Below are 17,679 nucleotides of genomic sequence, written 5' to 3' on the forward strand. Positions count from 1 at the left end.
CTCTCTCCTTTCCCCCCGTCTCTCTCTTCCCCCGTCTCTCTCTTTCCCCCCGTCTCTCTCTTTCCCCCCGTCTCTCTCTTTCCCCCCCCGTCTCTCTCTACGTTCCCCCCGTCCTCTCTCTTTCCCCCCGTCTCTCTCTTTCCCCCCGTCTCTCTCTTCCCCCCGTCTCTCTCTTTCCCCCCGTCTCTCTCTTTCCCCCCGTCTCTCTCTTTCCCCCCGTCTCTCTCTTTCCCCCCGTCTCTCTCTTTCCCCCCCGTCTCTCTCTTTCCCCCCGTCTCTCTCTTTCCCCCCGTCTCTCTCTTTCCCCCGTCTCTCTCTTTCCCCCCGTCTCTCTCTTTCCCCCGTCTCTCTCTTTCCCCCCCGTCTCTCTCTTTCCCCGTCTCTCTCTCTCCCCCCCGTCTCTCTCTCTCCCCCCCCGTCTCTCTCTCTCTCCCCCACCCCCCGTCTCTCTCTCCACAATTCACAATTCACAATTCAAATCGCTTTATTGGCACTGATAAGTTACATCTTATGTTGCCCAAAGCATCAAAATACATTTATGGTTTAGCACATAAACGCAGTTCTTTTCATACAGTGTATAAACAGGTATATCCCTGAGTGTATAAATATACATTCGCATTGTTTATATATATTCTTAGTTTACTGGTATGTCCCTCTGTTCATGGCAAGCTGTAACATAGTGTTGCCGCCAGTGTTACACAGCTTCTCTCCTCTCCAGTAGGAATGGGAGTTTTTGGTTGTCATTCAGATTTCTGAAATCGGGGCATATTTGTGAGAATTTTTGGTATGAAATTCTCCCTGATGCCCTGATATTTTCCGCAGGCTGTGAGGAAGTGCATCTCTGTCTCCACTACTTCCTGACTGCAGTGAGAGCATATCCTGTCTTCTCTTGGCAGCCTGGTCTGCCTGTGTCCTGCCTTTTTCGATCGCTAGGCTATGTTTCGCTAAGGTCCTGTACCTTGGTCAAGGTTCTTCTCAGTTTGTTATCCTTTACCATGGTCAGGTAATCAGCTATGTTGTATTGTCTGTTTAGGGCCAAGTAGCAATTGAGTTTGCTTTGGGTTTTTGTTGTTTCTGCCCAATATGTCAGATATTTTTCCTTTTGCTTAGCGACGATTGTGTTGGGTCGAATTCTTTGTGTTACCCTGTCACTGTCCTGGGGGCTGGTTATTGTTAGTATTGTTAGTAGTTACTTCACTGAGTCCCAGGACTAGTTGACTGAGGGTATTCTTCTTTATGGTCAGCTCTTGCATTTCAGGGCGTCGTAGTGATAGCATTGGGGGATTGCTCATTTGTAGGTGATTCCAAAATTTGGTGGCTCTTTTTTGGATAGTGATATTAATGGATATTGGCCTAGTTCCGCCCTGCATGCATTGTTTACTGTTTTCTTTGAGTCCGAAGGATACTTTTACAGAATTCTGCATGTAGGATCTCAATTGGGCTGTTTGTCCCATTTTGCAAATTCTTGTTGAAGTTAGCGGTCCCCATACCTCACTGCCATAGAGTGCAATTGGTTCAATTACTGATTTGAAAATTTTGAGCCAAATGCTAATTGGGATTTCTATTTGGATTGATTTTTTGATGGCACAGAAAGCCCTTCTTGCTTCCTCTTTCAGTTCATTCACAGCCAGTTTGAAGTTTCCCGTAGAACTGATTTTTAAGCCCCAAGTATATGTAGTTAGTGGTTTGTTCAATTTTGGTTGTTCCTACTGTGAAATTTATTTTTGGGTCCCTGATGTTTGGATCTTTGCTGGAACACAAGGACTTTGTTTTTTAGGGGATTTATTGTCAGGGCCCAAGTCTGGCAGTACGACTCCAGCAGGTCCAGGTTCTGCTGTAGCCCCTCCTTAGTTGGTGACAGCAGAACCAGGTCGTCTGCATAGAGGAGGAATTTAACCTTGGATTCATATAGGGTGAGGCCGGGGTGCTGTAGATTGTTCAAGTAGTTTTGCCAATCCATTTATGTAAATATTAAAGAGTGTCGGTGAGATTGGCGAAGCCCTGCGTCACCCCCCGCCCCTGTGGGAAGTATTTTTGTTTGTTTGTCTCCAATTTTAACTGCACATTTGTTGTTCTTGTATACATTGATATAATTACATCATATGTTTTTTCCCCCTACCCCGCTTTCGATAAGTTTCAGGAATAAACCGTCATGCAGATGGAGTCGAAAGCCTTCTGGAAATCTACAAAGCATGCGTAGATTTTGCTTTTGTTATGGTGAACGTGTTTGTCAATTAGGGTCTGTAGGGTGAAGATATGATCGGATGTTCTATAGTTTGGCAGGAATCCAATTTGGCTTTTACTCAAGACATTGTGCTCCTCAAGGAAGTTTATAAGTCTTTTGTTTATGGTGCTACAGAATACCTTCCCCAGGTTACTGTTTACACAGATGCCTCGATAGTTGTTTGGGTCGATTTTGTCCCCACTTTTGTATATGAGCGTTATGAGTCCTTTGTTCCAGATATCAGGGAAATAACCGACACTCAGAACCAAGTTCAAGAGTTTTAGGATAGCCAGTTTCATTTTGTTGTCTGTGTATTTAATCATCTCGTTTAGTATGCCGTCTGTCCCGCAGGCTTTTCCTGGTCGCAGGTCCTTGAGTTTTTCAAGAAGTTCTTTTTCTGTTATTATGGCGTCTAGCGGGTTTGGTTATCTTTTATGGCCATTTCTAGCTTTTCCAGTTTTTTGCATATTTGGTGTTGCTCTGGTCTTAGTGTGTTGTTTCTGGTATAATTTTTCAAAGTGGTTTACCCATGTGTCCCCATTTTGAATGGCCAAATCGTCGTGTTGTTTTTTGTGTAGTGTTTTCAAGTTTTCCCAGAAACAATTGGGATCAATGGATTCCTCCATGGAGCTGAGTGTATTCTTAATATATTGCTCTTTTTTGGTTCTGAGTGTGTTTCTGTATTGTGTTAGTGTCTGACAATAAGTAAGGCGTAGTTCCTCGTTTTCTGGATGTCCTGTGTTTTTGGTTGATATTTTTCCTAAGTTTTTTTCCTCATGTTATGGCAATCTCGGTCAAACCATTTTTCATAGTTTTTTGTTTTGGGTTTGTTCTTGCGAGCTTTCAAGTTTGCATTTGTTGCCAAATTATCAAAAATATTGTTTAGTTTACTAACTGCTCGGTTTACGCCTTCTTTATTGTGAGTGTATATGTTATCCAGAAAGGTGTCCTAAGAGAGCTTGAGTTGATGCATTGCTAATTGTTTTCTGGTATTTTTCCGTGTCGTTTTTGGCCCATCTGTACGATTTTTTGGTGTTGTCCAGTTTACTGGGTTGTGTTTCTATGTTGTTTGTTTCTGTCTTTTTGAGGAACATATTAATTTGACTGTGATCTGACAGTGTTGTTTGTGGTTTGACTGTGAATGCTCTGAAAGAGGATGGGTCTAAGTCTGTAATCATATAGTCTACTGTGCTGCAGCCAAGAGGTGAGCAATAGGTCGATCTTCCTAGGAGGTCTCCTATGAACCTACCATTGACAATGTACAGACCCAGGTTTCGACAGAGCTGTAGTAGCTGTTTTCCGTTGGTATTTGACTGCTTGTCGCAGTTATGCCTGTATGGAAGGGAAGGGATGTCAAAGTGGTTATTCCAGAAAACGTAATTGTTTCCCTGATTATTGTGAAGTCTGGTTCTTCGCCCGTTCTTGAATTGAGGTCCCCACAGATCAACACGTTCCCCTGGGCCTGGTATTGGATAATTTCCCCCTCTATGTTGGAGAAGGTGTCCTCTTTAAAGTACGGGGAATCGATTGGAGGGATATAAAGTGCGCAAATGTAAACATCTTGGGTGTTAGAGATAATCTCCCTCTCAAGTTTGAGCCACATATGGTTTTCGCCCTTTTTTATAAATTTGATGTAATTCTTAAGTTCTGTTTTAAACCAGATCAGTATGCCTCCGGAGTCTCTGCCTTGGGTTACACTTGGTAATTTATTGGAGGGGGACCACTAGCTCAGTGTACCCTTGGGGACAGCCAGTGTGTCCTTTTCCTTTATACCAAGTTTCCTGTAAAATGATAATATCTAGGTCTTTAGTTTCATCTATGAACTCTGGGGTCCTACTTTTCACTTCTCGCGCTGAAGAGCGTAGACCTTGGCTATTCCAGGTCGAAATATATAAGGATTTCATGTTAAGTTGATCTTTTACTATGATAGGTTAAAGAGTGGTACGTGTTTGTCGTGTCTAAGTGTGGGGAAAAAAAAAGATCACTTCAGTTGTCTATAAAAGTTAATACAATTTGGTTACAGTTCTTTCTATTAATTAGTCCTTGATCCATAAGGCAGAAGTAGATGCTGCTGCACATCTGCTTATTGTCTCTTAATGGATTGTTTCTGTCTGAGGTATTGCGTACGTCCTGTGCATCCTCTCCCTCTGTCTGGCTGGAGCGGTCCTGTTCCCCTGTGGGACAGGAGTGTGCAGGTCTGATATTGTTGTTTTGCATGGGGATCCTCTCTGGTCTCGGTTGGTGTGTTGGTGGTCCCTTGTAGTGTTCCTGATATGTACCCCGCTGATCTCTGGTGGTCGGGGGGGGGGTCCTCTTGGAGTCTGAGTATGGACCCGGTTAAAAGCGACGTCCTTCAGGGCTTTAGCAAAGATCGATATTCTTTGCCTTTGGATGTGGACGTGGTCGTAAAGACATTCCTCATCGAGGGTGGGGTGTTGGGCCAGGTGTACGTTGTGGTTTGATTCGCAGTCTCTTGCTATGCTGGCATTTATCTCATGAATTGTGTTGTTGTTGAAGCCTGTTCTCGGCAATATTGTGGAAACAGTGATTCTAGTGTTTGGAAATGTACTGCTTGCCTTCCTAATCATTGCTCTGAGCGATGTTGCTACTTCTTTCTGTTGGGTCTTTAGGTCATTTGTGCCCGTGTGTATTATTATGTGTTGGGGGGAGCCTAATCTGGCTTTGGTCAGCCATCCCATGGCTCTGTTTGTTGTTGGGCACCAGATCTTTTCTACTTTACTTCTAGGGAAGAGCTTTTTCCTCCCATAGAAATTTCCCATTTGAGTCTATGAGTATTACGACGTCAGCCTTGTTTGTGTTTACTGTCTGGTGGCTTTCGCTTGGACTCATAGTGTGTGTGCTGGGCTGGGGTGTCTGGTGTGTGCGTACCTCTTGTGAGCGGCTCGCTTGTGGTTCCACGGTGGTGGGGGAAGATTGCGAATCAGTATGCTGGTCGGTCTGTGTGGCACCCCTTGTATTGTGTGTCTGTTGCTTTTGTTCCGTGTGGAGTGCAGCCGTTCGTCCGGCTCTGTCTTGTCTTATCTCTAGCCTCTGGTTGCTGGTCTAATGGTGTTATCTCTCCTCTATGGGCTCTCTTCTTTTTCCTGCAGCTCTTTCACCTGATTCCTAAGTAGATTCACCTGGTTCTCAAGTAGCTTCAGCTCTCTCTTGTGTCTCTCCCTCTCCTGATTTTGATCGTCATTCATTTTGAGGAACTCCTCTCTAAGTTTAAACCATCTCTATCTCTAATTGATTAAATTTATCTTTTGGTTGTATCTGGCTGTGTGATCCCAGGGGTATGTCTCTCTCTTTCCCCCCCGTCTCTCTCTTTCCCCCCCCGTCTCTCTCTTTCCCCCCCCGTCTCTCTCTTTCCCCCCCGTCTCTCTCTTTCCCCCCCCGTCTCTCTCTTCCCCCCCGTCTCTCTCTTTCCCCCCCGTCTCTCTCTTTCCCCCCCGTCTCTCTCTTTCCCCCCGTCTCTCTCTTTCCCCCCGTCTCTCTCTTTCCCCCCCGTCTCTCTCTTTCCCCCCCGTCTCTCTCTTTCCCCCCCGTCTCTCTCTTTCCCCCCCGTCTCTCTCTTTCCCCCCCGTCTCTCTCTTTCCCCCCCGTCTCTCTCTTTCCCCCCCGTCTCTCTCTTTCCCCCCCGTCTCTCTCTTTCCCCCCCGTCTCTCTCTTTCCCCCCCGTCTCTCTCTTTCCCCCCGTCTCTCTCTTTCCCCCCCCGTCTCTCTCTTTCCCCCCGTCTCTCTCTTTCCCCCCGTCTCTCTCTTTCCCCCCCCGTCTCTCTCTTTCCCCCCCTCGTCTCTCTCTTTCCCCCCCTCGTCTCTCTCTTTCCCCCCCGTCTCTCTCTCTCTTCCCCCCCGTCTCTCTCTCTCTTCCCCCCCGTCTCTCTCTCTCTTCCCCCCCGTCTCTCTCTTTCCCCCCCGTCTCTCTCTTTCCCCCCGTCTCTCTCTTTCCCCCCCGTCTCTCTCTTTCCCCCCCGTCTCTCTCTTCCCCCCCGTCTCTCTCTTTCCCCCCCGTCTCTCTCTTTCCCCCCCGTCTCTCTCTTTCCCCCCCGTCTCTCTCTTTCCCCCCCGTCTCTCTCTTTCCCCCCCGTCTCTCTCTTTCCCCCCGTCTCTCTCTTTCCCCCCGTCTCTCTCTTTCCCCCCCGTCTCTCTCTTTCCCCCCCGTCTCTCTCTTTCCCCCCGTCTCTCTCTTTCCCCCCCGTCTCTCTCTTTCCCCCCCGTCTCTCTCTTTCCCCCGTCTCTCTCTTTCCCCCCCCGTCTCTCTCTTTCCCCCCCGTCTCTCTCTTTCCCCCCCGTCCTCTCTCTTTCCCCCCCGTCTCTCTCTTTCCCCCCCGTCTCTCTCTTTCCCCCCCGTCTCTCTCTTTCCCCCCCGTCTCTCTCTTTCCCCCCCGTCTCTCTCTTCCCCCCCGTCTCTCTCTTCCCCCCCGTCTCTCTCTTTCCCCCCGTCTCTCTCTTTCCCCCCCGTCTCTCTCTTTCCCCCCCGTCTCTCTCTTTCCCCCCCCGTCTCTCTCTTTCCCCCCCGTCTCTCTCTTTCCCCCCCGTCTCTCTCTTTCCCCCCCGTCTCTCTCTTTCCCCCCCGTCTCTCTCTTTCCCCCCCCGTCTCTCTCTTTCCCCCCGTCTCTCTCTTTCCCCCCGTCTCTCTCTTTCCCCCCCGTCTCTCTCTTTCCCCCCCGTCTCTCTCTTTCCCCCCCGTCTCTCTCTTTCCCCCCCGTCTCTCTCTTTCCCCCCCGTCTCTCTCTTCCCCCCCGTCTCTCTCTTTCCCCCCCGTCTCTCTCTTTCCCCCCCGTCTCTCTCTTCCCCCCCGTCTCTCTCTTTCCCCCCCGTCTCTCTCTTTCCCCCCCGTCTCTCTCTTCCCCCCCGTCTCTCTCTTTCCCCCCCCGTCTCTCTCTTTCCCCCCCGTCTCTCTCTTTCCCCCCCGTCTCTCTCTTTCCCCCCCGTCTCTCTCTTTCCCCCCCGTCTCTCTCTTTCCCCCCCGTCTCTCTCTTTCCCCCCCGTCTCTCTCTTTCCCCCCGTCTCTCTCTTTCCCCCCCGTCTCTCTCTTTCCCCCCCCGTCTCTCTCTTTCCCCCCCGTCTCTCTCTTTCCCCCCCGTCTCTCTCTTTCCCCCCCGTCTCTCTCTTTCCCCCCCGTCTCTCTCTTTCCCCCACCGTCTCTCTCTCTTTCCCCCCGTCTCTCTCTTTCCCCCGTCTCTCTCTTTCCCCCCCGTCTCTCTCTTTCCCCCCCGTCTCTCTCTTTCCCCCCCGTCTCTCTCTTTCCCCCCCGTCTCTCTCTTTCCCCCCCCGTCTCTCTCTTTCCCCCCCCGTCTCTCTCTTTCCCCCTCCCCCGTCTCTCTCTTTCCCCCCCGTCTCTCTCTTTCCCCCCGTCTCTCTCTTTCCCCCCCCGTCTCTCTCTTTCCCCCCGTCTCTCTCTTTCCCCCCCGTCTCTCTCTTTCCCCCCCGTCTCTCTCTTTTCCCCCCCGCTCTCTCTCTTTCCCCCCCGTCTCTCTCTTTCCCCCGTCTCTCTCTTTCCCCCGTCTCTCTCTTTCCCCCCCGTCTCTCTCTTTCCCCCCCTCGTCTCTCTCTTTCCCCCCCGTCTCTCTCTTTCCCCCCCTCGTCTCTCTCTTTCCCCCCCGTCTCTCTCTCTCTTCCCCCCCGTCTCTCTCTCTCTTCCCCCCCGTCTCTCTCTCTCTTCCCCCCCGTCTCTCTCTCTCTTCCCCCCCGTCTCTCTCTCTCTCTTCCCCGTCCTCTCTCTCTCTCTTCCCCCCCCGTCTCTCTCTCTCTCTTCCCCCCCGTCTCTCTCTCTCTCTTCCCCCCCGTCTCTCTCTCTCTCTTCCCCCCCGTCTCTCTCTCTCTCTTCCCCCCCCGTCTCTCTCTCTCTCTTCCCCCCGTCTCTCTCTCTCTTCCCCCCCGTCTCTCTCTCTCTCTCTTCCCCCCCGTCTCTCTCTCTTCCCCCCCCGCCGTCCTCTCTTCGCCCCCCCCACCCCCCCCAACAACAACATGCCCTCAAAAAACCCTCGGCACCGCCGGGCACTCCAGCTAGTTTAAAATAAAGCCACTCTCCAAAATCTCGGATGTTTCTATATGTTACGACTGTTGTTTGTTGAGATACCAAATTCCATTTAAATTGGCACATTTTGTATTATTAAAACTTGGAAAAAAGCAATGCTGGATCTTGCTGATTTCGCTTAGTGGATTCTCCACCTTGTGGTATAACTCTGAATGCATATACTAAAAGTTCCATGTTTAACTTCTAGTCTGTGCAGAGTTAGTTGCTTATTTAGACATCAACATCCCCATTCTAGGGTGGTGAAAAATCAGCTGAGGTTCGCACTCCTGGTTATTTAGAGAAAGTCACAAGCTGTTGTGAAGTGATGATGTCATGATACTGGGCTGTCACCCACATGTGTGATCCCACATGTGTGATCCCACATGTGTGATCCCACGCTTGCTCACTAAACGAAGGTGTCTCACCAGTAAGAGATCAGTGGGTTTACTTTTTGCTCATCAGGGTGGGGGATGTTGGTGCTGGGAAATTGAATACTTTCCATTTCAGGCACCCAGTGTTGATATCGAGCACACTCAGCAGAGCCCGATGCAAAATTACTCTGTCTCAACCATCACCCCAAAATCAGAAGCACACCCCTATGTGATATTTATCCATTTTCTACAACAGCCATCCTTTGGCCTGTCTGAGCGAGATTAGGGCATTTTGAAATTGACTTTTCAGAAATGTAACTCCTGTGTTGGTATAGAATGAGATTTTACTTAAAAAAAAAAAAAAAAAATTAATCTTTCAATTTTTCTCTCCCCTAAATAAGGTTTTAACACTCGATCCCACTCTTCATATGAAGCCATCTGCAGCATTTTCTCCACGTTATCAATTCAGTACTCCAGTAGCGGTTTCAGAATCTGATACCCGGTCTTCAGTTAGCCCTGACTCTATAGTGGGTGTAACCATACACAGCTTTACGGATCCTAATTCAGATTCACGTGTAGGTACTGCTCCAGGACCAGAATTGACCAGCACTTCCAGATGTTCCCCACAGAAAAGCTCGTCGCCATTGCAGAACTGGAATCTCCATCCTGCTTCTCGGTCTTCCTCTGCTATGCATGGTCAACATTCTATAACCTTAAAGCAAACTAGGAATGCAAGCTCATCGCATGAGCAAGGAGAGGACAGCAGTTCCACATTGACTCCACCATCTGTGCCCTGTATTGGGCAGTCAGGGATTACAAATAGTGTAAGTGGATCATTGGACCATAATATATCTGCATCAAATCTTGAAGATCCTATCATGTTATCCATGTAAGTGACTTTTAACACTATATAAGAAAAGACTTCAAAATTTAAGAAACTTTTAATTTTTATATTGCTAAGAATCTATTTGGACCTCCCAACTGCTTTTAGACAGTTTTTGATGTGTAACAGCACTTTAATGTGCCGTGTCATGGTGCCAGCTATTTTCAGCGGATGCTGAATCCAGACTTCAGCATGGGCGCCCAGTACAAATTTGCAGAACTTGAAATTTGCTAGGTATTGTTTGCATAAACATATAATATTTCAAATGCTAAGTGTGGTAATACTGTACAGTCAATCCAATTTACTTCTGCACAGTAAACTTAAATTCAGAATCTTTTTTTTTAAATGGAATTTTATTTTCAGAGCTCGCCTAAACCTACGTGAGAAACATGCGCGTCATGTGGCCGACATTAGAGCCTATTATGAGGCAGAAATCAACAGCCTTAAGGAAAAACTGGAAACCTTAAATGGACCTTCTGCAATATTTGAAGCAGAGAAACACAATAAGAATCTTTTTAAAAGGTGATTTTACATATATTTAAAGTGATCAAATATATTTAATTTCCTTTACCTCACTTGCTGTTCTTGTGTTTAATTTTTTGTTCAAATACAGGAAACTTTGTGCTATCCGGCACCGACGGGACCGAGCTGTTGCCGTCCCATCAAAACTGCCGGACAAACCGGCGCTAATGTTGAAACATACGGAGATTTTGAGCTCCGTATCTGGCAACAAACCCTGTGCTTCTAAACAGTCGGCCGTACCTTGCAAGCGTCTCTGTAGCTTAGCAACAGCTTCAGCGAGACCTTGCAGAGCCTGACTGGTGAAAAAAAAGCAACGAAAAGAAAAAAAACCTAACGAAATGGCTCCTGATTTTTGCCGGTGGCTCGAGCATTCCGGACAGTTAACCTCCGGATAAACCAAAGTTTCCTGTATATAACAAAAATAGTTTTTTTCCTAGTGTGATTAATCATAACTGAAGATCATAGAAAAATATTTCTTATACTACATGCAAATTATAAAGACCTTGCTTAAAATAATCAACCTTGAAATCAGAGATTTAAAGCCCCCAAAAGCACAAGTGAATTTGGACCTGCTCGACAGCACAGTACGCTAGCGCAGTCAAAAAGTATGTTACGGGGCACCTACAGATTTGTGTGTTATGGGACCGACAGATTTTGGATTCTGTCAGTGAAGTGATCAGATTGCTGTTGCTGGAGAGTGTAAGTAGGTATCGATTACTGTGGTATGAAAAGGGCTGCAGAATTTGCTAAAATGGGGCTCAAAAAATATCTGGTTTCAGTATCAGCTGAGGTAAACTCTGCCGCAGACTGGAGTCTCAGTGAACTTGGAGAGCAAATAAATTGCTGAAAACTTGATCACAACTTTTAAGAGATGATGGCAAACACAGTTAAAACACATCCCCACATCCCTAGTTTAGGGACACTGTGCCAAATTTGATTACCCAAAATACATACCTTGTGCGTAATATTTTAATGAGCATTGTTGATAACTTTGTGTAAACCTTTGCAATAGTTCTAACTGTCACTTTGAATTTTCAGATGTGAACAACTAGAAAGAGCTTTATCTGAAGCTGGCAATCGTATTCGAGACCTAGAGAACAAGAACTACTTAATGGAAATGCAGCTGGTGGGTAGAAGTCCTTGAACAGGACATCAGCATTACCTCTAGCAGGAAATTTGTGCATAATTTTGAGCAAGTACTGTAGTCTGAGGAAGCTGATCCCTTCAGTCCTAAGTGAAGACTGTATAATAGCTTAGAAAGTATTTGTATAGTGAATAGAGCCTGTAGAGTATTTAAACAGCTTGTAGCATCCACAAAAAAAGCCAATAATAACTTGCTAGTTTATTTATTTCAAGTCATTTTATTTTCCAACTGTTCAAGATTATTCTTGTACTTCTGGTTAGGCTGACTGGCCTGGATGCTATGATGCAGTTAGTACTGCGGCCCAGGCTTTACAACAGCGTCTTGATGAAATGCGAAAAGAGAACAAGGAGAAAGATAACATGGTCAACAAACTCAACAGCAGGCTGAAAGACCTAGAAGAAGCTTTTGAAAAAGCTTACAAACACTCTGATAATAAAGATGCCAGAATGAAACAAGAGCACAAAATACTACAGGATGTGAGTTGCAAATTCATTTATCGGAATTAAGCTGGCTTGAGAGAGTAACAGAGCCAGTATTTGTACTGATCTATTCCTCCTGCTTTTATACAGAGTTTTTGCAGGAGTCCACTATCCTTCAATTAACAGAATTTGTAAATGCAGTATTTAATTTTTGGTTCAAATATAAAAGCTAACCTCCCTTTTCTATTGCAGCTGCTTACACAATATGAGTCACTAGGAAAAGAGCACGAACGAGTAAAGGTAATTTTGCATTCTTTTGCAGAGTTTGGGAGGCTGTAATCTGAAGGTTACTGTTTAAACATAGAAACAAAGAAGATAGGAGCAGGAGTAGGCCATTCGGCCCCTCGAGCCTGCTCCGCCATTCAATGAGATCATGGCTAATCATCCAAATTCAGTACCCTGTCCCTGCTTTCGCCCCATATCCCTTGATCCCTTTAGCCTTGAGAAATATATCTAACTTCAATATATTTAATGAATTGGCCTCAACTGCCTTCCACAGGTTCACCACCCTCTGGGTGAAGAAATTCCTCCTCACCTCTGTCCTAAATGGCTTACCCCTTATCTTTAGACTGTGACCCCTGGTTCTGGACTCCCCCGCCATCGGGAACATCCTTCCTGCATCTAGTCTGTCTAGTCCTGTTAGAATTTTATAAATTTCAATGAGATCCCCTCTCATTCTTCTAAACTCTAGCAAATATAAGCCCAATCGACCCAATCTCTCCTCGTACGTCATTCCTGCCATCCCAGGTGAATCTTCGCTGCACTCCCTCCATGGCAAGAACATCCTTCCTCAGATAAGGTGACCAAAACTGCACACAGTACCCAAGGTGTGGTCTCGCCAAGGCCCTGTACAATTGCAGCAAGACATCCTTGCTCCTGTACTCGAATCCTCTCGCTATGAAGGCCAACATACCATTTGCCGCCTTAACCGCCTGCTGTACCTGCATGCTTATCTTCAGCGACTGATGCACAAGGACACCCAGGTCTCGTTGCACTTCCCCTTCTCCCAATCTATTGCCATTCAGATAATAATCTGCCTTCCTGTTTTTGCCACCAAAGTGGATAACCTCGCATTTATCCACATTATACTGCATCTGCCATGCTTCTGCCCAATCACCCAACCTGTCCAAATCATACTGGAGTTTCTCGGCATCCTCCTCACAGCACACACGCCCACCCAGCTTTGTGTCGTCTGCAAACTTGGAGATATTACATCTAGTTCCCTCGTCTAGATCATTGATATATATTGTGAATAGCTGGGGTCCTAGCACCGATCCAGCGGTACTCCACTAGTCACTGCTTGCAACTCGGAAAAAGACTCGTTTATTCCATCTCTTTGCTTCCTGTCTGCCAACCAGTTCTCTATCCGAGTCAGTACCTTACCCCCAATCCCATGTGCTTTAACTTTACACGCTAATCTCTTATGTGGGACCTTATCAAAAGCCTTCTGAAACTCCAAATACACCACATCCACTGGTTCTCCCCTATCTATTCTACCAGTTACATCCTCAAAAAATTCCAGTAGATTAGTCGAGCATGATTTACTTTTTGTAAATCCATGTTGACTTTGTCCGCTCCTGTCAATGTTTTCCATGTGCTCTGCTATTACATCTTTTATAATGGACTCTAGCATTTTCCCTACTACCGATGTCAGGCTTACCGGTCTATAATTCCCTGTTTTCTCTCTACCACCTTTTCTGAATAGTGGGGTTACATTAGCTGCCCTCCAATCCATGGGAACTGTGCCAGAGTCTATAGAATTTTGGAAGACGACCAGCAATGCATCTACTATTTCTAGGGCCACTTCCTTAAGCACCCTAGGATGTAGATTATCAGGCCTTGGAGATTTATCGGCCTTCAATCCTGTTAATTTCCCTAACACCACTTCCCTACAAATACTGATTTCATTCAGTTCCTCCCTCTCATTAGACCCTATGTTCCCCGACATCTCTGGGAGGTTATTTGTGTCCTCCTTTGTGAAGACAGAACCAAAGTATGTATTTAATTGGTCTGCCATTTCTTTGTTCCCCATTATAAATTCCCCTGATTCTGACTGCAAGGGACCTACGCTTGACTTCACCAATCTTTTTCTCTTCACATAGCTATAGAAGCTTTTACAGTCAATTTTTATGTTCCCTGAAAGCTTGCTCTCATACTCTATTTTCCCCCTCTTAATTAATCCTTTTGCCCTCTTTTGCTGAATCCTAAACTGCTCCCAATTCTCAGGTTTGCTGCTTTTTCTGGCCAATTTATATGTCCTCTCCTTGGATCTTATGCTATCCCTAATTTCCCTTGTTAGCCACGGTTGAGTCACCTTTTTTGTTTTATTTTTATGCCAGACAAGGATGAACAAATTCTGTAGTTCATCCATGCGCTCTTTAAATGTTTGCCGTTGCCTATCCACCGTCAACCCTTTAATTAACGTTCCCCAATCCATCCTAGCCAACTCGCGCCTCATACCATTGTAGTTTCCTTTATTTAAATTCAGGACCCTAGTCTCTGAGTCAACTGCTTCACTCTCCATCTTAATGTAGAATTCGATCATATTATGATCGCTCCTCCCCAAGGGGCCTCGCACAACAAAATTGCTAATCAATCCTTTCTCATTACATAATACCCAGTCTAAGATGTCCTGATCGCCAGTTGGTTCCTCGACATATTAGTCCAGGAAACCATCCCGTATACACTCTAAGAATTCCTCCTATTGTATTGTTACTAATTTGGTTAGCCCAATCTATATGTAGATTAAGGTCACCCATGATAACTGCTGTGCCCTTATTGCACGCGTCTCTAATTTCCTGTTTAATGCCATCCCCAACCTCTGCATTACTGTTTGGGGGTCTGTATACAACTCCCACTAACATTTTCTGCCCCATGGTATTTCTCAGCTCTACCCATACAGATTCCACACCATCAGAGCTAATATCCTTCCTTACAATTGTGTTAATCTCCTCTTTAACCAACAATGCTACCCCATCTCCTCTTCCTTTTTGCCTGTCCTTCCTGAATATTGAATATCCCTGGATGTTGAATTCCCAGCCTTGGTCACTCTGGAGCCATGTCTCCGTAACCCCAATTATATCATATCCGTTTACATCTATTTGCGCAGCTAATTCATCCACCTTATTACGAATGCTCCTCGCATTAAGACACAAAGCCTTCAGGCTTGTTTTTTTAACACTCTTAGTCATTTTAGAATTATTATTTACTGTGGCCCTGTTTGATTTACACACTTGATTTCTCTGCCTTCCACTTTTGCTTTTCTCCTTCCTGTCTTTTGCTTCTATCCTTGCTTCCCTTTCCTCTGTCTCCCTGCACAGGTTCCCAACCCCATGCCATTTTAGTTTAAACCCTCCCCAAATGCACTAGCAAAAACATTCCTCCTAGGGCATCAGTCCCAGTCCTGCCCAGCTGCAAACCGTCCAGTTTGTACTGGTCCCACCTCCCCCAGAACCGGTTCCAATGTCCCAGGAATTTGAATCCCTCCCCCTTACACCATTCCTCTAGCCACGTATTCATCTGAAATATCCTTCTATTTCTACTCTGACTAGCACGTAGCACTGGTAGCAATCCTGAGATTACTACCTTTGAGGTCCTATTTTTTAATTTACCTCCTAACTCCCTATATTCAGCTTTTAGGACCTCATCCCGTTTTTTACCTATATCGTTGATACCTATATGCACCACGACAGCTGGCTGTTCACCCTCCCCCTCCAGAATGCCCTGCAGCCGCTCCGAGACATCTTTGACCCTTGCACCAGGGAGGCAACATACCATCCTGGAGTCTCATTTGCAGCCGCAGAAACGCCTGTCTATTCCCCTTACAATAGAATCCCCTATCACTATAGCTCTCCTGCTCTTTTTCCTCTCGTCCTGTGCAACAGAACCACCCATGGTGCCAGGAAGTTGGCTACTGCTGCCTTCCCCCGATAAGCCATCTCACCCAACAATATCCAAAGCGGTATATCTGTTTGAGAGGAGGATGGCCACAGGGGACCCCTGCACTACCTGCCTGCGCCTACTACAGGAAACTTTCTGATATCCGGCACTGACGGGACCGAGCTGGTGCCGTAACATCAAAAGTGCCGGACATACCAGAGTTAATGTTTAAACATACGAAACTGAGAAGCTCCGTGTGAATCAACAAACCCTGTTGCTTAGCAACAGCTTCAAAACAGTCGGCTGCAGCTGCAACCGTCTGTAGCTGAAGCTGTTGCTATAAGAACATAAGAAATAGGAGCAGGAGTAGGCCAATCGGCCCCTCGAGCCTGCTCCGCCATTCAATAAGATCATGGCTGATCTGATCCTAACCGCCAATCTACACAGAGTCCAGGTAACTCTCCCCCTCCCTGATGTGTCTCAGTGTTTGAAGCTCGGACTCCAGCTCTTCAACGCGGAGCCGGAATTCCTCGAGCAGCCAACACTTACTGCAAATGTGATCACCATGAGCATCAATGGTGTCCACCAGCTCCCACATATTGCAGCAGCAACACATCACCTGCTCTCCCATTCTATGTAATTAATTAAGTTTATTAATATTATTCTTAAATACCCTCTGCCCTGATTCTAGATGATGAATATCACACCTTAGAAACTATAAACCAAAGAGATTTAAGCTTAAAAAGGGAGAAATACTTACCAACCAATCACTTACCCGCTTTCTGGTGACGTCACACTTGGATTACTTTTTACTTCTCTCCTTCCTTCCGAGTTCCGAGACTGGAGATTGGTAGGCCTTACCTGGTCTCTGGGACTTTTATAGCCCCGCTGCTGCCGCTGAGTTCCTGCCAACGCACGGAGGCCTTACCTGGTCTCTGGGACTTTTATAGCCCCGCTGCTGCCGCTGAAACACCCGCCGACGCACTATTCCATCTGCCAAATCTCTGCCCACTTACTTAGCCTGTCTATGTCCCCTTGCAGGTTTTTTATGTCCTCCTCACTCACTACTTTCCCTCCCATCTTAGTATCATCTGCAAACTTTGATATGTTACACTCGGTCCCCTCCTCCAAATCGTTAATATAGATTGTAAAGAGTTGGGGACCCAGCACTGACCCCTGCGGAACACCACTAGTTACTGATTGCCAGTCTGAGAATGAACCATTTATCCCAACTCTCTGCCTTCTGTTAGATAGCCAATCCTCTATCCATGCCAGAATATTACCCCCAATCCCGTGATTTTTTATCTTAAGCAATAATCTTTTGTGTGGCACCTTGTCAAATGCCTTCTGGAAGTCTAAATACACTACGTCCACTGGTTCCCCTTTATCCACCCTATATGTTACTTCCTCAAAGAACTCCAGCAAATTTGTCAAACATGACTTCCCCTTCATAAAACCATGCTGACTTTGTCCTATTAAATTATGATTATCCAAATGTCCTGTTACTGTCTCCTTAATAATGGACTCCAAAATTTTACCTACCACAGATGTTTGGCTAACCGGTCTACAGTTTCCAGCCTTCTGTCTACTGCCCTTTTTAAATAAGGGTGTGACATTAGCAGTTTTCCAGTCTGCCGGGACCTTTGCTGAGTCCAGGGAGTTTTGGAAAATTATTACCAATGCATCCACAATCCCTACCGCCACTTCCCTCAAGACCCTAGGATGTAAGCCATCCGGTCCAGGTGATTTATCCGCCTTGAGTCCCATTATTTTACCGAGTACCAGTTCCTTAGTGATTTTGATCGTGTTTAGCTCCTCCCCCCCTATAGCCCCCTGTTTGTCCAGTGTTGGGATATTCTTCGTGTCCTCTACTGTAAAGACTGATACAAAATATTCATTCAGTGTTTTTGCCATCTCCATATTTCCCACCATTAATTTCCCGGTCTCATCCTCTAAGGGACCAACATTTACTTTAGCCACCCTTTTTCTTTTTATATAACTATAAAAACTCTTACTATCTGTTTTTATATTTTTTGCTAATTTACTTTCATTATCTTCCCTTAATCAATCTTTTTGTTATTTTTTGCTGTCTTTTAAAGTTTTCCCAATCCTCTATCCTCCCACTAGATTTGGCGACCTTATATGCCCTTGTTTT

At 46.2% G+C, this 17,679-nt stretch overlaps 1 protein-coding gene across 4 annotated transcripts in view; it reads left to right on the forward strand.

Moving 5' to 3' along the window:
• Positions 1-8,238: 8,238 nt before the first annotated feature.
• LOC147103513 (M-phase phosphoprotein 9-like) overlaps positions 8,239-17,679 on the forward strand; it is an 81,796-nt gene continuing 72,355 nt past the window's right edge. The window contains exons 1-5 of one of the 4 annotated variants that reach the window (XM_086011863.1): positions 8,239-9,506; positions 9,864-10,022; positions 11,061-11,148; positions 11,427-11,642; positions 11,838-11,885. In XM_086011863.1, coding sequence (XP_085867989.1) covers positions 9,046-9,506; positions 9,864-10,022; positions 11,061-11,148; positions 11,427-11,642; positions 11,838-11,885 — 972 coding nt within the window. In that variant the 5' untranslated portion in view covers positions 8,239-9,045. The remainder of the gene's footprint in view (positions 9,507-9,863; positions 10,023-11,060; positions 11,149-11,426; positions 11,643-11,837; positions 11,886-17,679) is intronic. The other 3 variants (XM_086011862.1, XM_086011865.1, XM_086011864.1) reach the window with 3 other exon arrangements.

The sequence above is a fragment of the Somniosus microcephalus genome, chromosome 19 (genome assembly GCF_052327205.1).
Source record: "Somniosus microcephalus isolate GS21.2 chromosome 19, FLI_Smic_1.0, whole genome shotgun sequence".
Taxonomy (NCBI): domain Eukaryota; kingdom Metazoa; phylum Chordata; class Chondrichthyes; order Squaliformes; family Somniosidae; genus Somniosus; species Somniosus microcephalus.